The sequence below is a fragment of the Periplaneta americana genome, chromosome 4 (assembly GCF_040183065.1).
Source record: "Periplaneta americana isolate PAMFEO1 chromosome 4, P.americana_PAMFEO1_priV1, whole genome shotgun sequence".
Classification (NCBI taxonomy): Eukaryota; Metazoa; Arthropoda; class Insecta; order Blattodea; family Blattidae; genus Periplaneta; species Periplaneta americana.
This window is the reverse complement of record NC_091120.1, coordinates 128,971,517-128,997,539: the sequence shown is the minus strand read 5'-3', so window position 1 is coordinate 128,997,539 and position 26,023 is coordinate 128,971,517. Positions and strand designations below refer to the sequence as shown.

Sequence of the window (26,023 nt, the reverse complement as noted above, 5' to 3'; positions counted from 1 at the left end):
GCCAGATATGCTTTCCAAGCCATATGTTGATAAGTCTATACTTGACAGCCATGTTTTTTTAAGTTTTGCAAAACAATGTTACCGATGTTAATGATAAAGTGTTTCCCATTATATCTGACGACTTTAGATCTCCATCAATGGTAAAATTGAATTTTCGGCGGTTAAAATTCTCTGAGTAACAATCATGTTGTCAGCAATGGGAGTCAGTTGAGTGGTGATTGCACGGACTTAATGCCTGACCGTATTATCTTATTGTTTGTCATTTTCTGTATTGAAGCTCTCATAACACTAACACACGAAAATCACGTGCCTACTAAAAAGAAATAATATCTGTACAGATCGTACAGTGTTGCACAACCCACAAAGAAATGAGGTTTCTGATTGTCCTCACCCACTTACCTTGATAGTAACAATCAGTTTGTATATTTTCTGCATGGTTTGTTATTAACGTGTTAGCTTTAACTAAGCTAACAGCTTCAGTACTGGTGTAAGTATTTCGTGCATTCTCTGTGACTTTCTGTAAGTTACTGGTTGGCAGTGATTGCGTTGAAAGAACGGAAACTCTGATCTATCCATGAAATACCTGAGCAGTTACACATACTGCATTATGGAGAATATACAACTAGGAGAATACAATGAGGGCTACAGACCAGAAAAGTCTACAGAATTCTCATACAGAACAATAGCGAGAAGTATACGCAAGTCTGCTCGATCTACAGATATGTTTAAATATTAGTATAATACAGTGTTACATGGATGTACACAGGTTTAGGTGGACAGTGTTAGTAGTCTTTACTGGTAAACAGAGCTACGTTAATTATTTATTTTTCGCAATCAGTTTGGTAAAGCTAGGTATGGTCGTTTCTTTTGAAAAATAGATGTTGCTAATGTGAATAGTAAAAGGCAGCTCCAACCAGCATGGGAGCAACAGAGGGAATTAACAATGTCGTTGCAACTGTGGCTCTAAACTGACAGAGGAGAAGAAAGAGCTCTTTTTGAGATACAAATACATCGACAATCACTAGCAGCAAACACGGAATATTAATGGTGGCCACCAGGTAAGGGAAGCCACAATCAGGTACAATATTCCAGTCAAAGGCAAGGGAGACATTCGCGTCTGTAAGAAAGTCTTTCACCTTTTGACTGGCAATAAATTTGGGTGCTTGCAAAAAAGGCAAAACTGCAAGACATTCTGTTACTGATATACGTCAACCAATAAAATATGCAATGACATCGTCAGAAAGTGAGGAATTTTCTGACAAATTATACGAAACGTGAAATTCATTACAGTATAAGAGAGAATCAGACTGTTTCATATCTTGCGTCTGACTAAACATTAGCAAACCATACAAACACTTCTTGGAACTGCACCCAGAGTGCAAAGCCACTGTCAAACATTGGTTCTTCCGGGATATTTTCCAGAATGAGTTCAACTTGCATATTCCAGAATGAGTTCAACTTGTGTTTTGCATTCTCAAGCAGCGACATATGTGAGTCATGCTAGTAATGTGAAACAGACATGGCGAAGAGGAAAAATGATAACTCACAGCCAAGAAACAGCAACATCTGGCTGTGGCGGAAAATTCTACGCACAACTACAAGAGATAGAAGATCTCTTCAAGAATGATTCAGAGGCAGTGGGAATATGCTCTGACTATGGAAAGAACTTGCCACTACCCATTACGAATATTGGACAGGAATACATATTTTTGATTATTTTAAATCACTTTATCAACTGCTATGGTTATCTAGCATCTGAGTGAGATGAAGGTAATACTGTCGGCGAAATGAACCCAGGGTCCAGTGCCAAAAGTTACCCAGCATTTGCTCATCGGTTGAGAGAAAACCCGAGAAAAATCTCAACCATGTAAATTATCCCAATCAGGATTTGAACCTCGACTCACTTGTTTCATGGTCAGGCATGCTAACCATTACTCCACAGCAGTGGACAGAGGAATATTACAGCCAGTTATGACAGTACAATTTTGGAGTCATGGATTTGAAAACTGAAAAAGTTACCATGGCCGTAAATAGTGAGCATTACAGTGACAAAGGTCTAAATGAAGTTTCTGACTTGCTTGTTGTGCTAGATGTCTATAACTTCAAAGATGCTGTCGACCCTATCATATGTCCAATTCCCAACATAGCATGGTTGCGACATCTTTGATCGTGGGACACTTCCAAAAGTGCGGGAGATGTACACATGTACAGTGCTCAATAAAGTACAAAAATCTGGCATCTTCCTTCATGTAATGTGATATTTCAACAAGTTGAATGCTGCATTCCGGCCAATATAGAGCGAGAAGCTCTGGGGCATATATGACATCACCTACAGCACACAGCCATTTCAGAGACGGTTGAATTCTAAGATACTATTATGCAACAGACAAGGTGCCATATGAGTCATTTGTACAGAAGGAATAATATTGTGCAAATATTGCTGGAGAATAAATTGTTGTAACAGCATTTGATGCCTAAAATTCTCATGTACTCTTGTTTCCATGCAAAATGTTGATAAGTCCGAAATTTTAAAAATTTATTTTCTTGGCCCCTATGCATCACAGAAATACATGACTATGTCAAATGATTCTTACATATGAAACAATTATACGGTGAAAAGATTAATTTTCTATGTATAAACAAACACTTATTTATGGTAACATTCAAATGCTTCTTCTGAAAAATGTCATATTTGGACTTACCAACTTTTAGCTACACTACTTCAATTTACAAAGATTGTAAACATTGTGAAACGAATCTCAGATGAGAGGTTTACTGAGAGCCATAAAACAGGCCAAACTCTTTATTAGAGAAAAAAATAATTAATTAAACAACTCCTTTCTTTGGAAAGGTGAAGCTTAAGACGGCCAAATGGACTTCGAACCAGACATTGCCATTGAATAAGCATCTACACATGCCTTATTGGACCTCATAAATGACCCCACTTGCAGGAAATGTAAGATAGATGTTGAGTCATTATTAGATTTATATGCTCTATAAAGTATGGGAATATGTATGCATTTATGCTTTAAAGAGTTCCAAAATATGAAATAAAATATACACATAATATTTGTATATTCATTGGATAAATAGGTTATAAAATATTTTATTTTATAAATCTATGCAATTAAAATTATGGATGTAGTTGCCATATTAAGAAAAGTATGAGAAAATACATTTAGTTCTCCAAGCTGTTATCTTCCTTTCTATTGCAGTTCACAATTAGGCCTACTAAATGTTTCAAGTTTTCCACAGTTAGATGTCTCCTATTGTTTAAGATGTCTGAAAAGCTTCTCTCCACTTCACAGTTACAAGAGCACACACAACTGCTGCGACTTGTTCTCCTCTTAATGTTTTTTTTTTTTTATGTGCCAACTCAGCAGGTTTGCCTGCTAAAAGATCTGCAATTTCATATATTTGTCCATATCCTGAATTTTTTTTTAAATACTTAACTTTTCCCTTTATTATTTTGCCAACACGTCACAGAACTGATGTTAATTTAGAAACCAGTGGTTATGAATGCATTTCATGAATTACAGAGAGGAAACAGCTAATGGAAGATGTGAGAAATGTGCAGATGTATATGTTAGGTTGCCTTCTAATTCTCGGTTTTTTAGTACTTCTTGTAGAATTTCAATTGATGCTGAATCTTTATTATCAAAATTTTTCACAACACTTCTAACTGTATCAATACGTTCTGCATAACACTGAGCTACAAACAGCTATGTGCCCCAGTGTGTCACAATTGGTTTAACTGGTTCTGATGGAAGAGGAATATCTGGTCGCATTGCTTTAAATGCTTGTTTTCTATAAGATATTTTAACAAATGTTGTTTTTACTAAAGCTTTGTCCACTAATGATAAACTTGCACAAATGGTTTCTGCTATATGGTACAACTCATTGGCAAGGCATGTCAAATGTACCAAATTTGGGAAAATAACCTCAAGAGCTTTACCAACTTTAATCATGTAATTAGCAGCATCAGCTACGAATAGCAATGAATGTCATTAGACCATTGTAAGTTCATGAAATCAATTAAAAAAAAAGCTTGGAAATTACTTAATGCAATAACTCTGCATCGATATAATCTTAGTTTTGTTCGTATTTAGAGGTTCAAATGCTGAAATACTAGAAAATGTTTGTCACTATTAACTGTTTTTTCACGCACACTGCAAAAAAAAAAAAAAAGAATATGTCCGTCTGTGCTGGTATTTTTCACCACCCTGTCTTTTCCTTCTATTTCCGTAGTATTGATTTTTTTTTATCTATCCATCGTGGCTAGTTTCCTCATTTTCTTTCTTTCCTACTAGGTGTCTTTCACCTAATCTTGTTTTTATTTAATTTCTTTTATTTTATCCTCTTATATATATATATATATATATATATATATATATATATATATATATATGTGTGGAGAACGAGTTTATTTCTGGGTTTATTTGTCCTTCTGATTGGTTAAATTTAAAATTTCTTTCTGTTTGTCATTCATCAGGTTTTCGGTGATCGCGAGTGGAGTGACTCAGCTGGACAGTAGTCTGTGACGGGATCTGAATCAGAGATGGGACGTCAGTGAGAGTGGGACTTCAGTCAGTGATAGGATTGAGGCGTAGTTGGTTAGAGACAGCGAGATGGATGGTCATAGAAGTGCTCTGCCTGGAGCGATTGTGATCATGAGATGGCTCATTCTGGTGGCTTGGAGATGGCCGGGCGGTTTGGTTAGGATGAGATATTGTGAGATGTGAATTTTTTATTTAAAGAGAGAGATAGATGGTTATTTTAGTTTTCATTTTCTTTTTCATTGGATTATTTGATTTTTCAAGACTATTATTTCAGGTTTAGTTAATTGCATTATTTATCTCATACAATTACGTTTTCACCCTCATCTGCTACTTTGATATATACTTATTTAGAAGTAGTCCCATTCCTGTGATCTCTTAATACCTGTTTACTTATACATATATATCAACCAAAATTATGTTACTATTGTTAATGACATTATTTATTATCACCTTATTTTATTGTAATAAAGTGTTATTAAGGTAAATGTTTAATTTTTTGGTATTGTTAACTCCCTCCTTTCTAATGAGGCTATCATCATTAATCAAGGGTTTACAGCCGAATCTCGGTTAAAGATGACCCAACATGGTTCACATCAGTTGTCATAAAATCTACAACAAACTCCCGCTGATACTGTTGTAATTTTTATGTTTCTCTGCATTTTCTATTAGCATGACAACAAGCCAATTAAATTGAAGAATGTGTTAATCAGATCACGTAATCACAACCCAAATAAACTGATGTGTGTGAACTAACTCACAAGAAAGAAGTGTTTGGACTGATGAAATATGCAACACAGCATCTGTGTGGTACAGCTTCAGCAATTTCCTGGTATTAGCTTCGTATAAACACTGGGGGAGAGAGGGAACATTTCAGAGATAAAATGGTATAAAATATGCGAGATGAGAGAAAGTGGAACAAGACAAAGAGAAAACCAAAGGTGAGGAAAAGAAACCAATGTTAATACTTATACTGACACTAACAATCATGTAGTATTATTCAGTTTACATACCTGTTTGACCCTAAGTTCCAATTGCCAATGACGAATGTGTAAGTCACGATTGCATATTTCTGCCTCTAAGGCCAACTTTTGGGTATGTAATTTGTCTTCTTGGTCTCGCAATCGATCCTCAATTTCATGCAAATCTTGTTCCAATAAACGTTGTTGGCGAGCTAGCTCCTGTGATACAAAACCAAAATGTCAATCCAAGCGCATGTAAAAATTCAGACTAGTGTAAGAGAGAATTTATTAGTTCATTTTAACATTAAGTGAGAGAGAGTGTATGAGGAGCATTTTAAATACAAGGTGCACTTCAGAACTTAGAACTTAGTGGATCAATAATTTCCTACACAAGGACTCTCACAAGCAAACATTCTGATGGGGGCAAAGAAAAAAAGTTTTTTTTTTTCTTTCACCATGTTGTTGTTGTTTTCTAATGCCAGGCGTTTGACAATAAAGTCATTTGACCTCTTGCACTCCAAGAATAAGTTCGCCAGGGGTCATTAGGAGAATGAAAACACAATTTCATTGGAAAAATTTATTGGAACAGATGCCATTGATTAACCGAAAGTGTTCCAGTCGGCAAATTTGAATTTACACGAGCGCCATATAGAAGTTTCGCTATCGCTGTTTGCGAGATTTAGAGGCAAAAAACAGTCTCTCAGCTCTGAAGCAAAAAAAAAAAAAAAAAAAAAAAGTTTGGACTTCTTTTCCTAGACTGTAGCCCTACTTTAATGGCCGTTTTGAACTTGTCAAACTAGGCTAGTCAGTTTTCAAAATATATACTGTATGTACAGTTTTGTGTTTAATATCAGTGTTTCTTTGTTTTATACTGCTCCTATGACACTGGTACAATTTGTTTTCGTAAATGATCGCTTATCCAAAAAATCAATTATCCGAAACCCCCATCCCCAATTGTTTCGGATAATCGGTCCTCTATTGTATACCCCATCAGAATTGAGACTTTTTCATATCATGGGATCGACAGAGAGGTGCAGACGGCTGTCAAACACTGCTTCCATTCCCAGGCGGCTGACTTCTATGACACAAGGATACAAAAATTGATCCCATGTTACGGCAAGTGTCTCAATTCCAGTGGGAGATATGTTGACAAGTAGCGCAACAATTGCTATAGCTGTTTCAATAAATCTTCCCATGCAATTGCGCTTTTTTCTGTAAACAGTCCCAGGGAAAATCACTTTCTGGATGGCCTCGTAATTGCGGTCAGGTGGCCAAAATTTGTATAAGCACTTTTTTTGGCATTATTAACATGGTGGAAAAAACATTTTAACTTTCCTATCTGCCCCCATCAGAATGTTTGCTTGTCAGTGCCAGCACTCTTTTCACCACCTACACTGCCCGGCAAAGAAAAAAAAAAGTGAATCACTTCGTAAAAACCTTATCACTGTCATACACCAACAATTTTGAAATGAGCATTAATAAATTAAGAAGGTTTTATAACTATGGAAAGATGTATTCAACATTTTTTCGGATGAATATGATGTTAAAAGGTCATAAAATGCCATTCTCTGAGCCACTTTCCACTCACATGTTTTTACAACACTGACTGGCAATAAAACTTCTTAAGTTCCACAAACGTGCAGTGCCCACTATTGATGAATTATCATGTATGGCACATTTTTTGTCATATGTCAACATTTTTCTCAGTCTCTCTTTCGAATTTGGTAAGTTAAGATGCCTCCTAATAGAAAAGATGTTGCTAGAGGTGTTATGTAGGTTGTGTCGTTTTAAGCCAATGTAATCAGTAAATCATTTGGAAGTGCCCAACATGCTCTACAACAATTTCATGAACTCTATACCTACCACAGATGACTGGAATAAGACCATAGGAGGTCTATGTCTGTCAGGGATGACAAGTTTCTAGTTCTCTATGTCTTACAACATTGCCACATGACCATGGTTCAGGCCAGAAATCATCTCGAAGCAGTGAAGAACATCACTGAGAGTGAGAGTACCATTAGATGAAGACTCCAGAAGCTAATCTGAACTCAAGAAGACCTGCAATTGCACCATTGTTCACTCCCAGCACCAGGCAGCACAATTACAGTTCACACATCAACACTCGAATTGAAATGTGGACAGTGGACAAGTTACCTGGTTGAGGTTTTTTCCGAGGTTTTCCCTCAACCCAATACGAGCAAATGCTGGGTAACTTTCGGTGCTGGACCCCGGACTCATTTCACCGGCATTATCACCTTCATCTCATTCAGCCACTAAATAACCTGAGATGTTGATACAGCATCGTAAAATAACCCAATAAAATAAAAATAAAAACAGTGGACAATGGTGTTGTTTATGGAGTTGCGATTTTGTCTCCAGTCACGTGATGGTAGAGAGATTATGGAGAAGGCATAGGAAGAGACATTCGCCTTGCAACTTATCCGAGAGAATTCCCTGTGAAGTTGGCTCTGTCATGGTATGGGGTAGTATTAGTCATAAGGCCTATACAGAGCTTGTTTTTGTCGAAGAATGCACACCGATGCATATTGGAGGTGTTAGCAGACCATATGTAATCCCCTTCACTTTCTTCATCAGTCAAAATTTCATCCTTATGCATGACAACATCAGCTCCCATGCTGCCCACTGTGTGAAGAACTACTTTCCTGACATCAGGATAATAACTCTAGACTGGCTAGCATGCAGCCCAGACTTAAATGCTGCAACTTCCAACATCCTGAATGAAATGCTGGTAGCATTGCAGGAGTGGAACATCATCTCTCAGGAAATGTTGCAAGACCTGGTGGTCAGCATGCCATAATGAATGGAGGCCATATGCCACCAGAGGTGGTTAACACCCAACAGTAGAGCAATATAAGTACATAGTGAAGTTACTATGGCATAATCATTTGTTAATGTAAGTCAGTGTCTCAATAACTCCATAAAATGCATTACTTAAAATTTTGCATAAATTATAATATTTTAGAACTTAAAAGGCTTATTTCACACAAACACAGGGATCATCCAAACGGGACAGGGACAGTTTACATGGAACAGTGACCTTTGCTGGACATTTCATAAACAACCGATCATATCCAGAGCCAGTTATTGTTGTGTTTTGTTGCCAACATTAATCATCATAGATGCATTATAGCAATGATGATATCGTACAGGCGCATTAAAAGAAGTAGGAACAGACGTCAGTAGATTCATCCATTAAATATGGAAAGGAAAGTGTCTTGGGCATTTTATGTACTTTCTGCGGATGACGGAACAAGTTTTTCAGTTCTAGGAAAACTTCCCTCCACGCATTTTTCCTTTCATTTCTATCTTTGTACACAACACTTATTTTGCCCCAAAGTACTGGCCTCGCTTCAATTAAAGAAATAATATTATCAATGTCAACATTTACACTTGCCATAATGGGTGATATAAATATTAACATTCACTGAATATAGTGCACAATGTTGGTAAATAAATTAAAGAACTGAGCAATAGACATGGCACGTGTGAAGGAAGCTATTAAACTGATCACTCCACTACCATTTGTTGCGACGTTAAGACAGAGATGGTCGCCGGACTTGTAGTGGGAATGCACGATGGATGCTTACTGTATAGATGACAGTGGTCATGTGATAGCTCTCGTATAATCTTAGTCCTTTAACCATGAAAACAGTGCCGTTTGGATGGTTGCTGTACATATGTGAAACAGGCCTAAGAATTAAGTGATCCACTTTTCTTTGTCAATCAGTGTACGAGCAATGTTGTAGTTTTTTTTGCAGTAATGTTGCCCTCAGTGCAATGCATGATGATGATGACGACGACGACGACGACAGTGATTAATGGAGCAATAGTGGAATGTCAGTAATGGAAACTGAAGTACTCAACAAAAACCACCACGGTCATTCTCTGGTAATGGAATGATTGCAGATGGGGCAATTTACAGTACATAAAGATGAATATTAAAAACAACAATCGACAGTTATTTATGATAGAAGTTCGTAAAAGTTCTCTTTTTTGCACAACTGTAAACTTTACACTTGTGCCAAAAAGATAACTTTACGAATGTGTATCATACAATGTTTGTTTCTGCGATAGCACAATTTACATTAAATCTTCTTCTTCTTCCCTTCAAGTATTAGGCCAAATGGCCTGTTACAATCTCACAGTTGAATTTTCAATCCAGCGCTTCTGTGGACGACCGAGAGATCTCTTCCCGTTTGGATGATAGTGGAGCACGACTTTTGGGATTCTATCTCTATGCATGCGATGCAGATGATTTATCCAGTTGTTCTGATAATGTTTTACGTGATTAATTACAGGTTCTAGTTGTAATTCTTCCATTACATCTTCATTGCGTTTGTGATCCCATTTCGTATATCCCGCTGTATATCTCATAAATTTCATTTCATTAGCCGTTATTCTGCTTTCGTCTTTCTTCCTCAATGTCCATGCCTCACTCCCGTAACGAAGTACAGGTCTCACCAAGGTCTTGTATAGGCGAATTCTAGTATACCTTTGTACTAGGGAAGGTTTCATAATGTTGTTAATTATTCCCATTGTTAATTTACATTAAATAAATATTTCAAGTTGGAGAGGTTACAAGATCATGATTTCATTGCTGTCTAAACCGGCCATAATCAACAAAAGGGGCATTCACAATGAAAAGTAGACGTGATTAGAGAATCCATCACTTCGCCAAGCCATTAAAATTAATCATAAAATACTGAAACCCAACAATTCAGATTTACAGCAATACTTATATTAGGTTGAAAGTCTGTGGTAGTTAACAGTGTATTTAAAGGTCTCAAAAAACTTTCAGACATATTTGAGAAATTTGTCATTTTTTTAGGTTTTGAGAATGAGGGAATCATGGAGTACTGGACAGAATTCTTTGAAACTGATCTTATAAAGTCCAGTGAATGAGTGTTTGGAATAGCCTTGCAGGACTTGTAACATTATTTTAACTTTATAAAGCAGTTTTCAACATGATCCTTAGGAAAATACAGAATTTGTATTGCTTTAGCACACGATTTTGCAACATAGTAAAATGAATAGGCTCTTGTTACTGTTTCTTTTCCTTGAAGTATTTTCTTCCATAAACTTCTTTTCGTATCCCCTTCCACACGTCCATAGCTCCTTTCCTACGTCCAGTTTAAAAAAGGACCAGTATGCAGAAAGTTCTGTATCCTCTTGATGAAACAAAATATTTAAAAAATTGTACCTGTTTTTAAATTGTGAACCTGCTCCATCTGACCAATAGTGAATGTTGTAAGCCCTTGAATTTCCTTTTTTTTTAATTAATTCCCAAGAACATCATTGCAAACTTTCATACAATCTTTACTATGAGACAGATCGTCAGACATAATTGCAAAATATTTATGCTGAAGGCAGTTATCACATTTGTAAGAAGCTACAGCAGTGTAGATGTTAATAGTCTCAGAAGTCCACTAAGCACTCTTCACTTCATTTTGATACCTAAGGAGTAGTTCTCTGTGAAATCAACATGCACTAAAGCGCCATTTGATTCTAATTTAGATTTTAAAAATCTCATTTCTTCATGTTGCCACTGTGAATTATACACATGGCGGACATATTTCTCTAGCTGTACTTCCAGTTGTTCCTTCAGACCCCCATCATCACCTGTCAGCATACCTACCTTTAAAGTATAGCCTGAATCACTAGCATCCCACTGGTAGTATGAGACTTCTTTGTTATGGTTCTCTTCAGAGATTACAGGGTTGTTTCCGATCTCTGATAACGAATTTAAATGAAGTCATGTGCATCAGGAATCACACAAACAGCTGAATTGCAGTGAGAGGTAACATCAGTAGTGAGTGATTTCATAATCAGAATGCACGGTGTATCACAGTAGCAATGCCCAAGAAAATCGAGTCTTTTTGGGAGGGGTACATAACAACTCTTTCCGATGCCAAGTACAGTTACGTGAAAATCATAGGAGCCTGTAAAACACGTGGTTTCGTTATTTTCAAGAAAGGCATCTTGTGTGTACCTAATAACACTGGCAAAGCTCGGATGAGATTAATTCCAGAGTGGAAAAAGCAAGCAAATTCACCCCTCGTCACAAGTCGCTGCACCCCACAGATGATGATAAATTAATTCCATTCGAGCTTTACCAGTCTTATTAAGTACACAGAAGATGCCTTTCTTGGAAATAACGAAACCTCGTTTATTGCAGGCTTCTTTTATTTTCACTTAACTGTGCTTGGCATTGGAAAGAGTCGTAACGTACCCCTCCCAAAAAGGCTCCATTTTCTTGGGAATTTCTGCTAAGGGTCACCACACACTCTGATTATGAGATCACTCACTACTGGTCTGTCACCTGGCACCACAGTCCAGCTGTCGTGTGACTCCTGACACACATGACATTATTCAAATTCGTTATGTACATGGTTTAGTTAGTAGACACAAATTAAAAAATAAAAAGAAAAAACTGTTAATATTGTCTCCATTTTTTTTGTCAAGTTGATGATGGAAGAAAATTTAATGCAGAAAAATGCCACTGTACACTACCAATTATTCAATGCCTACAATTTAACAGTCATGGTCTCAGATTCTCCAATTGGAATCCCTGTGGCTTTTATCTGTGAAAATTCTTAACAATTCATGTAAAAAAAATTTCATCAAATTCCAGAGAAAGGATATTTTGAAAAAGCAAATATAATTCACAGTAAATGTTCAAAATAACATGCAGTAAAAAAACTCATCACTATAGCAAAGGATGCTGTATAATAATATCCAGTTACTGAAGTCAAATAGAATATCCTGTATTTTAAAATAATTTTTTTTGTTTGCCAAATCAATGAATATTTCAACAATGCTGGTGATATCGTCTGTGAGAAGATTTTCACGGAGCTTCCCATCTACCATCGAAGATTATAGTTGGTTGAATTCCAATACTTTCGGCTATGATCAGACCTTTCTAGTCTCTGTGAATCTGGCTATAATGAATTGAGTTTCTAGGGAGCAGGCACTGTAATGTGTATTTATTACCTCTAAAGTTGGATGACAGAGGAATATGATGATGACTAGTAGAATTGAATTTTACACGGGCAGGAAATGGCCAGTAAATTGTACCAGAGCCCTTCCAATGGAAATTCAAAACTGAGTTTTATTTTTGAGTTTAATGATACATATTTAAATTTTTTTCAAAATTAACTTAAAACTTGAAGAAAGAGCATAACTCTATGTTTCTTACTGAATATCGCGGGTGCTCATGTAAAGGGGTTTAAGTATGATTTCGCTAAACTGGGATAAGTACAGATTTCAACTCTCCACAATTACCTTTTTCTTGTGGGTTAAATCATTCTTCCATCCATGATACAGTTACAGTACTCCGTATTTTGTGACAAAGGGGTTTTGTTCAGTACCAAAGGAGAGAAGTTTACATAACTTACAATTTGACTTAACCTCCTTTACATGAGTACCAGCGATATATGGTATGTATTAATTACAAGAAAAAATACCATCTCACCTGAGATATATGGTCTTTCTCGAGCATTTGATGTTCCATCATCTGTATCCTGAGTTGTGCATTCTTCAATTCAGCTCTTTCATTTTCCAAAATTTTCTCAATTACAGCTTTCTCCTATTACAAGAACATATTATTTGACTTTAGACAGAAGCCAAAGAATTTAAAAATTATGACACAGAGCAAAGAGCAATAAGTCTGTGTGATATGGATTTGTTTGTCTAACATAATGATGTATACAAAGGAAGCAAGCTGCCAGTGTACAGGCAGTCAGCATCAATCGCACTGAGTTGAACAGCACTGAAAGGATGCATGCTGAAGCAGGTAAACATGACAGTTCATTCTTCTTAATATCTGTACAACTGTTCTCAAAAAGTTGGTCTACAGTGAAAATTAAAATGATTTGTTTTTCCTTCTGCAGGATAAACTGTTATTAATTTCTCTCATTGTATTATAGAATGTGTGGTGATTTTAATCTAGTATCTACATGTTGTGAATATGAAGATATACACAATAAAACTTCATTTTTCTGAAGTCCTGACAAAATTCCCATACTTCCCATGCTAATTTATTTATTATGTTCTAATTAAATTTTGCTCAAATTAGGTTTGCCATGAAAATATAAGAATGCGAAAATACCGTATTTATGCCATTGAATATAATATGCATCTTTGCTAAAACTACTCAAGATAAAAATTATATTATCAAGGCAGTTTTTAGGTCACTGGCTAAGGAGAAACTGCCTACTGAAGGATGCACTGGAAGGAATGATGAACGGGAGAAGAGTTTGGAGCAGAAGAAGATATCAAATGATAGACGACATTAAGATAAGTGGATCATATGCGGAGACTAAGAGGAAGGCAGAAAATAGGAAAGATTGGAGAATGCTGGGTTTGCAGTGAAAGACCTGTCCTTGGACAGAATACTTATCTATCAAGACAGGATATAAAGGCAGTCCCTTACCTCTAACTGTACATCACATTCATTCTCATTTGCACTTATCAGAACTGGAACTTCAGGTCAACAGGTCTGGATTGGTGTCAGAATATTGACTGAAAATGACTAACGTCATGCTATTCTTTTTTCAATAATTGATAAATTATTTTGGTTTAATTAAAGACGCGCAATTGTTGAGAGTTGTATTCATGAAAACTTACAATAAAAGAATGTTGTTAAGTCATTCTAGTAGTTAAAAATATTATTCGTATTAGTGATTGTTGTCAAAAATGGACAAGAAAATTACTATTGAAAAGTGCACAAAAGATGAGAAAACATGAACTCGCAGTGATCATTTCTGTTAGTTGTTCCTCACCATATCTTAACATAAATAGAGCATTAATTTTAATTTGTTCGAGTCTGAGTGTTTGGGTGCGAATTGTCAAAAAAGGTGCGTATTACAATCATGTAAATATGTTGTTGTTTTCTAATGCCAGGCATTTGACAATAGTCATTTGACCTCTTGCACTCCAATATTTTTCAAAGATATTATCATGACCAGCCAATGAAGCACAGATTTTGAGGTGTTCCGAATCCATTTCTTGGTTTGAGTTGCACAATGGGCAGTTAAGGGGACTGATATATTCCAACTCTATGCAGGTGTTTAGCCAAACAATCATGGCCTGTTGCCAATCTAAATGCAGCTACAGACGACTTTCGTGGTAAATCGGGAATTAACTGTGGTTTTTGATGCAGAGAGTTCCATTTTTTCCCTTGTAAATATGGTACAATATATGTTCACTGCTAAGATCTGGCTGGCTTTGAAATGTTTGGAAATTCGAAACTACCCATTCTTTTCTCCACATGCAGTTTTGCCAACTGGCTATCACTGAGTCCTACTAAACGGAACTTAAATATAAGCTATTTTCGAGCGATAAAAGCTAGATTTTCATAAAATACTTTAAACTCAAGTAATTCAAAATTTCGTTTATAGATACTGTTCATTATATATCACATACTTTAATATTGAATAACTGAAACTATGATTACCTGATTTAAAAAATAAATTTCGTCAGGATCATCAGGGTAAATGACTAGATTCTCATTTTTTTCACTTGGTTGTTTAACGATGCTTATCAACGATGAGGTTATTTAGCGTTGATGGAATTGTGGAGCAAGATATTTGGCAAGATGAAGCTGAGGATTCGCCATAGGTTACCTGACATTTGTCTTATGCTTGGCAAAAACCTTGGAAAAAAACCCAACCAGATAAACAGCCCAAGCAGGAATCGAACCCACGCCCGACCACAACTCCGGGTCAGCAGGCAAGCACCTTAGCTGACTGACCTACCCTGGTGGCTGATAATGTTCAGTAGCTATGAAGAAGCACTTGCAGTGGCAGCAATATCTCTGCTATTAGATGTATGTGAAGTATTCAGTGAGTTGTAACTTGATCCCTTCTTGTATGTAATCAGGGTCAATAGTTTGAGATTAATATTTATACAATATTAAATACATGTATCTAAAATTGGATTAAACCAATGAAGCTTCCAGCCTCCTAAGCAAAGGAAATAAGCTAAATTCCCTGCTAAGCAGGATGGAATTTTTTTACAGCTAAGCTAAACATAAAAAAGCTAGAGTTAGCTTGAAAAAAGCTAAATTTGCAACACTGTCCACATGAGCTAACTTCAATAAATAGGTTATTTGCCATTGGGAGAATCAATTCAGAGAGAGGTATGTGCAGAGGGAAGAAATAGAACATTTTGAACAATAAGAATCCAGGTCCAAAACTGTGATCACACTGAATACAACTATCCTAACACTCCAACACACTGAAAATATTTTGACAATAGACTCAACATGATATGACAAGAAGATTGCTGACTGGTTCTTTTAATTCCAATGAGTGGAAGAGAGAGGAAGAATGTTTGTAACTGCCCTTTTTTTTTTTTTTTTTTGTAAAATTATCACATGTTATTTGTTAATGCTATTTCAAATGTAATTAAATACCATTTCAGTTATATGCTTTTCCCACCAATACGTTTTTTCTTCAGACCTACGTAAGTACGTATAAATGAAGTTTTGCTGTAGATGGAATTCATTAAATAAATCAGAGCAATAATAATATATATTTGTTGCACATATAATATATTTTATGTCATAACATCCCACAGTAATGTTGGGACACCTGAAGTTCATTCTCACTAAAAAAAAAAAAATGTTATGTTTTATTTTATGATGCTCGTAACTGCCGAGATTAATATCAGCATCGCCAATGGGCTAGAATTTTGTCCCACAGGAGTTCTTTTACATACCAGTAAATCTACTGACATGGGTCTGTCGCATTTAAGCACACTTAAATGACATAGACCTGGCCTGGGATCAAACCCGCAACCTCAGGCACAGAAGGCCAGCACTATACCAACTGTGCCAACCAGGCCGACTCATTCTCACTAATACTGCATATTAGCAGTGTACAACATTTCTTCTCATTGAGAACAGAACCTGTTTCTCGCAACTTATTAAATAATTTAACAACAAACAGTTTGTAAGGTGCTGCTGAAACTTGCATAAGTACAACTCTTGCGACTTTTTCTTCAGTAGACATGTTCCAATGAAGAAAATGCATTGCGATGTGTATCTAACCATGTTCAAAAATACGTTTTTCTCAATAGAGTTTCGACAGCTGACTAACTGAGATTGGCAATATGAAGTGTGAATGTAGTACAACAACTAATAAGGAGAACCCACGCACTGTGTCCTGGGTTGACCAGCTTTCCCTACCTTGTGTATAGGGACACCCGATTTTAGCAAACAATTTTTTCACGAATTCCTGCTAATTGTATCAGAGTTAAAAATTCCATATGTATGAACAAGACTTGTTCTGTAGACATATTTTAAAATGGCGATTTGTTGCGAATTTTGCTCGTTTTTCTGGATTTTTGCTAATTTTGGCAGTTAATGTTAAATGCGATTCTTTTTTAAAAAATTACTGAATCATACATTCATTCGTCACGACATTCCATTACTAAATTTTCGACAATTAACTATTCAAAATAAGTACCTACAAAAGTGGGTTTATCTTTCATGTTTTATCATGTAGAAAGCTCTGGGCTGTGAAAAACGAAAATCTGTCTCTCATGAATGCACAAATGCTTAGGTTCATTACACACTAACACAATAAGAAGGAATGTGTAAAAGATATGTACCACAATTTCAACAAGAGTACACAACGAAGACTGTGGAATAATGTATTTTGATAATTCGGTAGCCAAATGGCCTGTCATAGTGTGCAAATGAACATATGCCTAATGTATTTTATATCCACGAGACATTTTTTTCCATCTAATGTATAATCGACCTTATTAATACTGGGAAAGCCTGTAGGGGAATGAGTGTTTATTACCAATTTTTTAAAAGTGGTTTCCAATGTTTAAATCAATCAATCTTCTTAATGTATTCAGCTGTTTGTTGACAACATGAAGTCCACTGTAGTCTATTCAGCTGTTGTAAATTCAAACCTTTTCTTCATGATTTTCATGTTTAAATATAGACTTCTTTCATGACTCACATATTTAAATAATGACTTTTTTGAGGATTTACGTATTTAAATAACGACTTTTTCCACGAATTACATTTGTTTTTTTTTAATCATTTTTGACTTTCTGATCATACTGGAGTCCTTTTATTCTAGATCTTTATGGTACCCTCATTGAGGGAAGATTATTTCTTAAATATGTATATATTATTCACTTTGATTTTATTCACGATTTTATGATGTCCCAACTTACGTATATTGTCCCAGACTCTCCTATACCATTACAACATGTTTATAGAACATAATGGAGAACATTTTTTTTTATATACATCTTGATTACACAACTTTTAACACTGTATCACTTCGGAATATGTATGATAAGAACTTTCTTGTGTTAATTTTTTTTTTATTAGTCTATTTTTTTTATTGTGTACATTTTATTCAATTGTCGGTTTCTGGTTTAATTATGTGAATCCTACTTACTTGTAATCTAATATTAATAGGTATTCCAATGTGTTTATTTTTATTTTTACTGTGTACATTTTTTATTGAATTATTGACTTCAGTTTTTGTGTGATTCGTATTTGATTCTAACACCATTAATATATATTCCACTATGTTTATTTTTATTTTATGAGGTAAATTTTTATGTAACTACCTCTTTTAATCTCATTATGTACCTAAATCGTATCAGTACGTAATTACTTAATTCCGATCCAGTTGTATGTTCAACTATGTAAGCAAGTTTTAATCTGGTAAAATGTAAGAGAAGACCTTAAGGCCTTAACTCTGCCAGATTAAATAGTCATTATCATCATCATCATTATTTTGAGTAATAGTTCCGAAATTCAGGCAAGATTCTCTCCATTTTCTTAAATAAATATTTCACTTGTTACACGAAAGATAATTTGCCAGACTGTAGTTCTGTGAGACAGCAAGAATATTATCCATGAGAGTTGATGATCCACTTGCTAGACTGTAGTGCTGAGATACAACAGGAGTGCTGGTCTCTTAGGTTTGATTTTTTCCGTATCAGTTGCATGCTTAAAATATTATACATTTCTAAAACACACAGTATTATCACAGTCTAATATATACAGTCGCGAAGCTTGGGATGATTTTTTGCATTTCTCGCGATAGTTGCTAACCACTTGGAGCACTGTGAGTACTAGGAACAATAGACTGTGCCATTGCCATCGTGATCTAATACAGGCAGACCATGTGACTCCCTTAACCCGATCACGAAGGGTGGTTTTCAACCATATAAATTAGTTGGAATGCATAAAGAGTAACATATATTTCTTTCAAATGTAGTGTAATTGCATGAATAAAATTTAAAACAATGCTTATGAGACATTTGAGACATAATTCACTTGAGAGTTAAGGTGTAACAATATTTTTGGTGTGAAAATTACGTTGTTTGTATGTGTAATACTTGCCTTTATTTCGATTAAATATTGCGAAATTCTTGTACATTCATTTATGCACGATTCAATAATTTTCAGTTGCAACGCACGGATATTTAGATATGCTGAAATTATAGGTTATGTTTACTGTACCAGTTGCCCCTTTCTGTCTAATTTTAGTGGTCTCCAATGCCCTGCCATTACATATCTACTGGTATATTATGTTGTATGAAAATTATAGGTTATGTTACTATATTTAACTTATATTCCTATATTCGCAAGTATACATTATAATTAAACATAATGTCATGTATGATACCCCTCACATTCAATTTGTCTGTATTTTAATACTACAATTGAAACTGAATTACTGTATTATCTACAACCTAAGAGACGAAGTAACACAATCGTATGTACACTAATTTTATTGGAGTGGTATAGTAAATTTTCTGTCTCCAATTAAGGAAGGTAAATGTGCTAAATTAAAATCACAATGTAATCTTTTTTTTTTATTAAACCTCAAAATAGCTTCAATTCTTAACTTAAAATGTTGACGTGAACAGATTGTTAATATGTAAAATTCTCTTCACATTAAAATAACACAGTTTTGTAATTATTTCTGGAACATATTATGCAACAAGAAGTAAACGGAACTTATGGACACATTACACTAAATTAAGCTTAGCAATGATACGCAATAAAGTTATAATATATTATTTCACTGAGCTCCATACACTGAAATAGAAAACCCGAACAAACATTACAGCCTGGTCTAGATCGAAAAGGCATTGACTGTGCCGTATTTCGCATTTTTGTGAAAAGCTATATATACTGTGAAATGTTCGTTATCGGTTGTAATAACTGTAAATGACTTAAATACAATAATTTGAATAATAAAATGGGACAAGGAGATGTTTGTAGTACTATAAATTGTAGGAAAAATAGATTAGAGTTATCCTTCTTCCGAAAGATCCAGGAAGGTGAGTTTATAGAATATAATATATATTTTATGAAAATAATATATAAACCTTATGTATTTCATATTTCAATAGTGGAAGGAAGGTGTTAATTTTTTCAAAAGAACACAATATCGAAAGTACAATACATTTTATCGTCTGCTAGGGAAAGAGTCTGTGATCAGGCGATAGTAGCGATTCTGGTGGTGAGCAACTATCTATGTTTGCATATTTAGTAAGTATTAAGCTTCGTGACTGTATATACTAGACTGTGGTATTATTTTCACTAGTAACACTAGTTGCAGATCTATACATTATTTAATACCTTTAATATATCATTCACTTATTTTTTTTCCAACATTTCTCAATTACGTTTTCTTTTCAATTAAACCTGTTTTTGTTGTCACATAACAAAGAGTATCTAAATAAAGAAACAATTGAAACTTCACTATCCATTTTAATCACTACATATTCAGAGATAGCACATGGAACCAGCAACAAAGAATTAAACTTTAATTCCAGCAAGTTTATCGAAATGAGACAAACCTGAAACTGCTTCTGCCATATTTGACACCATTTAATAACATATGACCAATTTCCACAGGTACTGGTTGACACTCACTGTCTGCATGCACGTAACTTGCTTCCTTTGTGTACACACCTTAAGGTAAGAGAGAAAATAAATAAAGGTTTCATATGAACCTACTTCAAATTTTCGTAACAACTCCTGTTTTTGGCGGTATAGTGTCTCTTGCAAAACTCCTGCAGAGCCTACTATCTCTGCCAGACTAGTATGCTGTTCTCGATATGATCGCAGCTCTGCCATCAAGTCAGTTTGCTGTTTGTCCAGATTTGACAACCAGCTTTCTACTTGATCTTTTCCTCCGCTTTCCTGCATCTGTAAAATATCATCAGTCATGTGTCTTGTCATCTGCTAGTAGTAGACTGAGGTCTATGAGTTATTCCAAGTCAAATCAACACACTGATTCTGACTGAAGTTCTGTGATTTTGATGAAACTTGCTATATCGAGTGACTTTACATAGTTATGAATGGAGATCTTAACATAATTTATTTTTGTCCTGAATTCAAAAGTTATTAAGTATTAATTTTTTATATATTTTATCAAAAATTGCTGTGTCTTGAAATTGTTAATTATCATTTTTTCAGAAACCAGATGAGCAAGGACAGGTATTTATGGAGATTAATTTTATCATTTGTGCCTTTTAATATTGGAGTCGGCAGAGATTGTTGGAGATTGATTTGTACTCTTGGCTGAGATTAATAGAAATTTTGGAATACATTTACTCAAAGAGTGAATGAAGTTGCTTTTCTCTTTCTTTGGGTCATTTGCTGTTTTTGCATCACTACTAGTCACCTTCTGGCCTATATTTTGTTCTAGGAGTTTCACTCCAACTGTTATTAATTATCCTATTCCTGTGATCTCTTAATACTTGTCTATTTATATATACAGTATCTATCAACCAAAATTATGTTACTATTTTTAATGACATTATTTATTATTACCAGTGAGGACAGTGAGATGGTATGCACCGGTATGTAATACCATCACTAGTTTCTATGGCCAGAAAACATACCATTAGTGAAAAATAACATACAGTCTTCTTCTCAACCATGAAACTTGGAAGTAAGTTACTAGCTCTTGGTTGAGTTTTAGAGAAGGCTGTATGGCCTTAACTCTGCCAGGTTCATTATTATTATTATTATTATTATTATTATTATTATTATTATTATTATGCAAAAAAAAAAAGTGACGTTATTCATTTCTATTTTGAACTGTACCTTTAATGTGCCGATATACTGCTGCTGATTCTTGAGTTTCTCAAGCAGAGATTCTTTCTCGGCAACCAGTTCAGCATTACTTTTTAAGATTAATTCAAGCTTTTGCTTAAGTTCAAGAATGCTACCATCAGTGCTGTCATTGCTGTTCACATCTGTCACACCTTGACATATACCATTGTTGTTCTGAGCCACTTCAAGTTCTAAAGATAACATTCTGTTTCGATGTTGCTCACTCTCAAGCGAATTCTTTAGTGCAGCAACTTCTGCAATAAGTTCTTCCATCATATTAAGAATTTCCTGTTGTGATGATGCTATAATGAAAAGATTAAAATTAGAAAATTTTTACACTCATAACTGAAAATTATTGGCGTATAAATACATATACAGCCAAGGTGAAATAACACACATGTAATTGATAATCACTGGAAAACTGAATATTATTTCATTCAATATGAGGTACAAATGTCATTCTATAAACCAATAAATGAAACAAAAACCTAAAATACAAATGTTCAAAGGTACAGATCTTACTAGTAAGTCATTTAATTCCTTCTAGTTAGTGTTCAAGGTCTGTACTTATGACCATAAATTAATATTAATAATCTGATATGAAACGTAAATAATTAAAACACAAACATTTCAACATTTGAAAAGAAATATCAGGTGGTTATAATTAAACTGACGGTGTTCAGCATGGCATGGCATGGCAGAGACTGTAATGATTGTAGGAGTGTGAATCCTAGTAGATATGCTAATTGAGCATTGCACTCGTGAATTATGCCAAAAACATAATTAGTTTAAAATCTCGACATCAGGTGAAAATATGCTGCTGTAAGCAGTCAGAACGTGGTATGGGCACAGGAAAAAGGCAGGAAAGATCAAACACATGATAACGGTGGTTCTGGCACATTTATTAGGAACTATGGTTACAAACACTGTTCAACATGGTCTCACACTTCAGCAACATATTGCATCATAACACTGCATGATCGACAGTTGCACGCAGCATATCTGGTGAAATCAGAATGACATGTCATTGTATGTTCACCTTTAGATCAGGCTGAGATCGGATATCCCCTGATAGATACGAGCTTTCAAATAACCCAACCAGAAATCACATGGATTTAGGTCGGGGGGATTTTGAAGGCCACGCATCTGGAAATTGTCTAGAGATGATGCAGTCATTGCTGAAAGTTTCTTGCAGCAAATCTTTCACCTAGCGAGCAACATGTGGTGTTGCCCTGTCTTGCATGAAAATAATGGTGTGGTCACAGTTGCATTCTTGTAAAGCTGGAATCACGTGTTGCACAAGTAGGTCCTTAAAATGTGCAGATGTCAGTGGTACACGTAATAGGCCCGCGAGTGTTAATGTGTTTGATCTTCTCTGTCTTTCCTGTGCCCATACCGCGTTCTGATTGCTTACAGCACTATATTTTCACCTGGTAGCAAGATTTGGAACTAATTATGTTCTTGGCATAATTCACAAGTGCACTGCTTAACTAGCATAACCACGAGGATTCACACTCCTATAATCATTACAGTCTGTGCTGTGCCATGCTGAACACTGTCAGTTTAATTATAGCCACCTGGTACATGAAGTAAAATAACTCTATTCTGCAGTTTAATCAGTGTAGTGTTAATTACGGTTTTAGTATATGTAGACTGCTTCATTTGAGCAAAGTTTTTTCAGCAAAAGCCAGTCATTAATTTCAAAACAGATATCTCAAGTCTGATAGATCTGTCTGATTGTAACAAATACTAGGTCAATCAACAGCAAACATAATTCTACTTGGGGTGGTTACTTGCTTGGGTTTTTTTCGAGGTTTTCTTCAACCATAAGGCAAATGTCAGGTAATCTATGACGAATTCTTGGCCTCATCTCAACAAATATCACCTCACTATCATCAATACCATTGACGTTAAATAACTTAGTAGTTGATACAGCGTTGCTAAATGACCAAGTGAAAAAAAAAAGAATAATCCCTCCCACTCACAATTACGTATCAGTCCCATCAATCACTCTACAAGCTTAATTCCTACATAGAATCCTGATATTCTAATCAGTTTCACATTTTTGTTTTCACTTGATCGTTATCATCAAATCTGATTACTCTGAGGACATCTTTCATGGAACCAAATATATGACTGTCTGATGGTGAAAGATTTGGGTTATAAGGAATCTTTCAGCCTAGATTTTCAATGCATTCCACAGTTATAAGGGCACAATGAATACAAGTGTTATTGTAAAGAACAATTCTCTTTCTTTGCATTCTACAGTTTCCCAACAGAACACAGTATAAGCCTCTAAAAAATCACATTAAATTATTCTTTAATATCCCCCCCCCCAAAAAAAAAGTCTTCTTTAACCTGCAAATGGTAAAGATTTCAATTTTCTCTTAACAGCTAAGGATGGAGGCCGAGGCATAAATGGGAGGATAATATTAAAATGGATTTGAGGGAGGTAAGATATGATGGTAGGGACTGGATTAATCTTGCTCAGGATAGGGACCGATGACGGGCTTATGTGAGGGCAGCAATGAACCTCCAGGTTTTCTAAAAGCCATTTGTAAGTAAATGTAGTCTTAAAGAATTTACAAGAGTGGCGTGCTTTGTAACAATTGTTGTGATAAGTGTATAAGAATAATGTAATTTTGTACTTAAAAATCGAAAAAAAAAAAAAAACAAAAATAATCTGTACGAAGCAACTATGGAATTCACAACAAATTTTTAGCTTCAGAATACTGGCCAATTAAAAAAATAGATCTTCTCCATAGTTCATTCTCTATTTGAATTATTTTTTTACCCTTAAAACTAAAGAAGAAAGGTATTTTACAAACACTTTCAAATTACTGTAACTCACAAAATATTGAGAATAGGACCCATGCTTATATGACTTTCTTTGCTGAAAATGTTTTCGGAAATATTATCCATATGTGGTGGTAACTCCTCATGAATCACTCTGTATAAACAGAAGGCATGATCATGAGCTTAGGATGGACCATGATCAAATTTAATATCACATATAGGTAGTGTATTAATATATACTAAAGGTGATATGTGACATTGACATCCTAGACGATGATGGATTGAGCAGTTTTAAATAAATTCAATCTAATAACGAGACAGAATAGGTTGGATAGCCTAATTCGTACTGTACATGATGACTCAAGGTCCACTCCCTCTTAGCAGAATCAAATCAAAACAAACTGTCTCCTGCTGCTCACATCTTATGGAATCAAATCAAACAGAACCGAAGTGTGTTGCAGTTTAAAACAGCTTTAGCACAATTAAGCAAGAAAAGGAAATACTGGATTCAATAAATTAATAAATCAATCAATCAAACAATCAATCAATCAATCAATCAATCAATCAATCAATCAATCTTCTTAATGTATCCAGCTGTTTGCTGACAACATAAAGTCCACTATAGTCCACTGTAATCTTTTAAGTTCTTGTTTTCATGAGAAATGAGGGGCATTTTGATCAGTGTTCATTATAGATGCCTATTGCTAGTAGCCAGAGTTGGGGTGTAGTCAATATATACTGCAGAGGTGTGTCTTTTGCAACTGGTACTGATGATTTTAATTTACTTCTTTTGTGGTTTATGGATGGACAGTATAGAAGAATGTGTTCCAGATCTTCATCATGATTATTACACCACAGACAAGTAGGATTATCAGAAAGGTAAAATCGGTATAGGTATAATTGTATGACAATGTGACCTGTTCTGGCTCTTGTTAAAATGCTTGAACATGTTTGGGCAAGTTTTTGTACATTTCCAGGTCATTTGGTTTCTTTTGAACGGACTGTAAAATTTTTCCTTTGTCAGAAGAGAGCCAATTGCTGATCCATAGGTTTATAAAATGAGACCTTACTGAAGCAAAGGCATTGGATAGAGATATCAATTGAAGAGGTCTTGGTTGCAAATATGTTGCCTGTTTTTCAATATTGTCGACTTTTTCGTTTCCAGGTATGCCACAATGATTAGGTATCCATTGAAATGTTATTTTCTTTTGGAGTTTTTTTAGTTTACTTAGTTTTTTCTGAATTGGAATAATTCTATGTGTGTATAGGTTTGGTACATATTTGATTATATACCTATTAAATATAGCCCCTTGGAGTCGGGAAGTATGCAAATAGATTTTTCAGAAATTTGAGTAACACACTGAAGAGCAGCATCAGTAGCTAGCAACTCAGTGTCAAGACTGGAGGAGGATGAACAAGCTGACAGTTTTACAAGAAAATGGAATAAAATAACTGCATTGTATACGTTAGGAGGTAAAGCCATTCTGGAAGTTAAATGTAAATTCCTTGGAATAGCTTTTAGCAGCAATCTCAGCTGGGGGGGGGGGGGGAACACATAGTGGAGAAAAACATGG

General features: G+C 35.1%; 1 protein-coding gene across 13 annotated transcripts in view; it reads right to left on the bottom strand.

The window, feature by feature from the left end:
• The window catches only part of LOC138698194 (A-kinase anchor protein 9-like), a 630,353-nt gene that overhangs the window by 509,864 nt on the left and 94,466 nt on the right, over positions 1-26,023 (bottom strand). For all 13 annotated transcript variants that reach the window (XM_069823957.1, XM_069823962.1, XM_069823964.1 and 10 more), the window contains exons 9-12: positions 21,645-21,955; positions 20,550-20,741; positions 13,011-13,124; positions 5,570-5,737 (exon numbers count right to left, since the gene is read on the bottom strand). In XM_069823957.1, the coding sequence (XP_069680058.1) occupies positions 5,570-5,737; positions 13,011-13,124; positions 20,550-20,741; positions 21,645-21,955 (785 nt within the window). The remainder of the gene's footprint in view (positions 1-5,569; positions 5,738-13,010; positions 13,125-20,549; positions 20,742-21,644; positions 21,956-26,023) is intronic.